Source organism: Camponotus vicinus, unplaced genomic scaffold (genome assembly GCF_025532165.1).
Source record: "Camponotus vicinus isolate PSW18456_S1 unplaced genomic scaffold, iyCamVici1.0 SCAF_3, whole genome shotgun sequence".
NCBI classification, from domain to species: Eukaryota; Metazoa; Arthropoda; class Insecta; order Hymenoptera; family Formicidae; genus Camponotus; species Camponotus vicinus.
The window spans coordinates 12685279-12688724 of record NW_028141967.1 but is presented as its reverse complement, the minus strand read 5'-3'; the positions used below and the strand labels follow the sequence as shown (position 1 = coordinate 12688724).

At 42.8% G+C, this 3446-nt stretch overlaps 1 protein-coding gene across 1 annotated transcript; it reads right to left on the bottom strand.

Annotated features, from left to right (window-relative positions):
- Positions 1–1747: 1747 nt before the first annotated feature.
- On the bottom strand, positions 1748–2295 carry LOC145969313 (uncharacterized). Its single transcript, XM_083095324.1, has 2 exons — positions 2099–2295; positions 1748–2022 (listed from the first exon to the last, which is right to left on the bottom strand). Exons 1-2 carry the CDS (start codon positions 2189–2191, stop codon positions 1792–1794), a joined length of 324 nt encoding a protein of 107 aa, XP_082951450.1. The 5' UTR covers positions 2192–2295; the 3' UTR covers positions 1748–1791.
- Between the last annotated feature and the right edge of the window lie 1151 nt (positions 2296–3446).

The window sequence follows — 3446 nt, the reverse complement described above, 5'->3', positions numbered from 1 at the left end:
GGATGTCTGATGCAATTTTTCCAATGTACACCGAGAGTTCTAGTTCAGATAGAGGAAGTACTTTCACTGGCAACGAGTTTGCTGAATTCTTAAGGATGCACGATGTCCGTCATATTAAAATAGCAACTGGATCACCGCAAGCTAACGGTCAGGCGGAACGCATCAACCGTACTCTAACACCTATGTTAGCAAAATTAGCAAGTATAACGATAACACCCAGCCATGGTATAAATTTTTATACCATATAGAATGCGCTATTAACAATACGGTCAACAGATCTACGGGAGAAACCCCTAGTCAGCTTGTGTTTGGCCTCGATCATCTTAAAGAATATTTGGACGATTTAAACCATCGTCAAGATTTAAAAACTTTTCGAATCGAAGTTGCTAAACATACGGTGCAGTCTCAAGCTCAGCAGAAGCAATGGTACGATCAAAAACATTGCAAGCTGATAAAATATCATGTTGGTGATATGGTCCAAGATCCGTAGATGGAGAAATGGGACGAGGGAAGATCTTCGCAACCGCTTCACACGATTTGGCACAAAAATGGCGGCGACCGTGGCTCGGTTGATTAATGTCGTCTAATATAGGTTATTCTCGTTTTATGCATTTGTTAGATTTGTAAGATTTTTTTATAAAAAATTTAGAAAACAGTAACAATAATTCTGAATAGTTTGAATAATAAAAAACTAATTCTAATTAATTGAATGAAAAATTATTAAGAAAAAATGATTATATTTTTACGGGTGACCAGTAGTAATACTATGAGGTTTCTAACCCAGGGGCTCCGAGGGGGGGTGAGGGGCGAGGGGGAACCGCGGCGGGGGGGTGACGTCACGCGGGGGGGTGACGTCACGTGCGGGGATGATGACGTTACGCGGGGGGTGATGACGTCACGCGGGGGATGATGACGTCACATGCGGTGAAGGGGGGATCGCGGCGCGAGCGATGGACGAGGGGGTCCGCGCGGGTAGGGGGGATCCGCGGCGCGAGCGATGGACGAGGGGGTCCGCGGGGGTAGGGGGGATCCGCGCGGGTAGAGGGGATCCGCGGAAAGAAGATGGTAGTGTGAGAAGAATAGCTTTAGTTGTGGGAAAAGGATAGTGCTACATGTGGGAAAAGGATGGCATCAACGTGTGACAAGGATGACATCAACGTATGACAAGGATGACGTCAACGTGGGACAAGGACGACGCACTGTAAGATGAGAGAAGGATGATGTAAAGGTAAGTGAGCAACGAGTATATGAATGAGAGAACGATAATATTGCGAACAACGCATGCGAGAGAGAACGATAACGCGAAGACAACTAGCGCAAGAGAGAGAACGATAGCGCGTACGAAAGAGAGAACGATAATAGCGCGAGAATAACGCGTGCGAGAGAGAACGAAGATATCGCGAGACTTATAATTAACGTGTGTGAGAGAGACGCAAGGGATGGGTACGCAGGGAGAGGTGTGTAAATAAGTACATTTTTTAAATTAAAATATAAAAATTTATTTCAAAATGTGTGTGTAAATACATTTGTGTGTGTGTGTGTGTGTGTGTATGTGTGCGCTTAATATATAATAATAAAATATAATAATATAAAATATAAAAATATAATGATAATAATAATATAATAATAATGATATAAAATAAAAAAATATATATATAAGGGGGAGGGGGCGATGCGCCGGACTAAGGGGAGGCCGCTCCTGGAACAGAAAAAGAGGAAAGATGTATTAATAAAAAACCTAGTCACAATAAAACTTATAGAAGGAAAAATATGTACTTACATCTGTATCCATTATATGTATATGCCATTGGGCGCCCGAATCTCCCCAGGCACCCAAATCTCCTCTTCCGCGTAGGACTCCTCCCCAAAGAGCCGCCGCAAGTCAAAGATATCCTCCTCGTCCTGGGGACTCTCCGGGGTGTCACTCCACATATAGGAGAGTTCATGTCTCCTTGCCCGACGCTCCGCCCGCACCCACTGCCGGATATTCATAAACCCGGGGATTTCTATATCAACTTGGAACTACATTAAAAAATATAATTAGTATAAATACACGCACATTGTTTTTTTTTTAAATATTCGCAAATGTAATACTTACCTCCCAATGGAAGGCCAGCTTAACAAGTAAGACACAGAGCAGGTCGAAGAAGTACTGCTTCCACCCTGGGCAATTTTCCAAAATGCTATCCATTTTTTAACTCTTCTCGACTCAACTTCTCGACTCAACTGCTCTCGGAAACTTTATGATGAGGCAACGAGGTCCCGGCACGGGATTTTATAGTAGAGATGTGGCATTATCACCATATCAAAGCACGTCGTAAGACAAAAGTACACGTGGTCCCATACAACTCAGCATGGTATAATATAATATAATATTATCATATTGCGACTTTGCGAGGAGACAAACGTCTCGGTACGAAACTTTAGAATAGGAACGTATCATTATCGCTTTACCAAAAATGCGTCGTAAGACAAAAGTATGCATGTTCCCACGCAAATTAGCATGATATAACGCTATAATGCATCAACCCTGCTCGAACGGTCATCGAACGGAAACGAACGATTGTCGAACGCAAACGAACACCCGTCGAACGCAAACGAACGCTCATCGAACGGCTATCGAACGGTATTTGAACGGTCATCGAACGGAAACGAACGCCCGTCGAACGGTAATTGAACGGTCATCGAACGCCCGTTGAACGGAAATGAACGGTCATCGAACGGAAACAAACGCTCGTCGAACGGAAATGAACGGCTGTCGAACGGAAATGAACGCTCATCGAACGGAAACGAACGCCCGTCGAACGACAATTGAACGGCTATCGAACGGTCATCGAACGGAAATGAACGCTCATCGAACGGAAACGAACGGCTATCAAACGCCCGTCGAACGGCTATCGAACGGTCATCGAACGGAAATGAACGCTCATCGAACGGAAACGAACGGCTATCAAACGCCCGTCGAACGGAAACGAACGATCATCGAACGAAAACGAACGCTCGTCGAACAGAAATCAACGGCTATCAAACGGTCATCGAACGGAAACGGACGCTTGTCAAATGTAAAAACTATATTATCAAATATTTAAATGTTTTATCATGTACCACAATGTAGTATCGAAATACAATATCTGCGGCAGCTGTGTCACGTACGGAAACACGATACTGCACACGTATAAAGATAGAGATGAGGAAAGAAAGGAGAGAATAAGAAAGACGATAAAAGTATATTGCATCATCAATTTATTATAAATATGGATTCGATGAATCATTATCATGATGTTTCAACCACCAATTATAAATCTTAAATACATTTTGTAAAGCGCAATTTTTTACATGATTTTCACAACGTACAGTATTCTTAACATCTAACTTATTTAAAGAAGCTACATCCTCATAGTCTGCATCCAAAGTTTCGATAATCACATCGTTTCTCACATCATTGT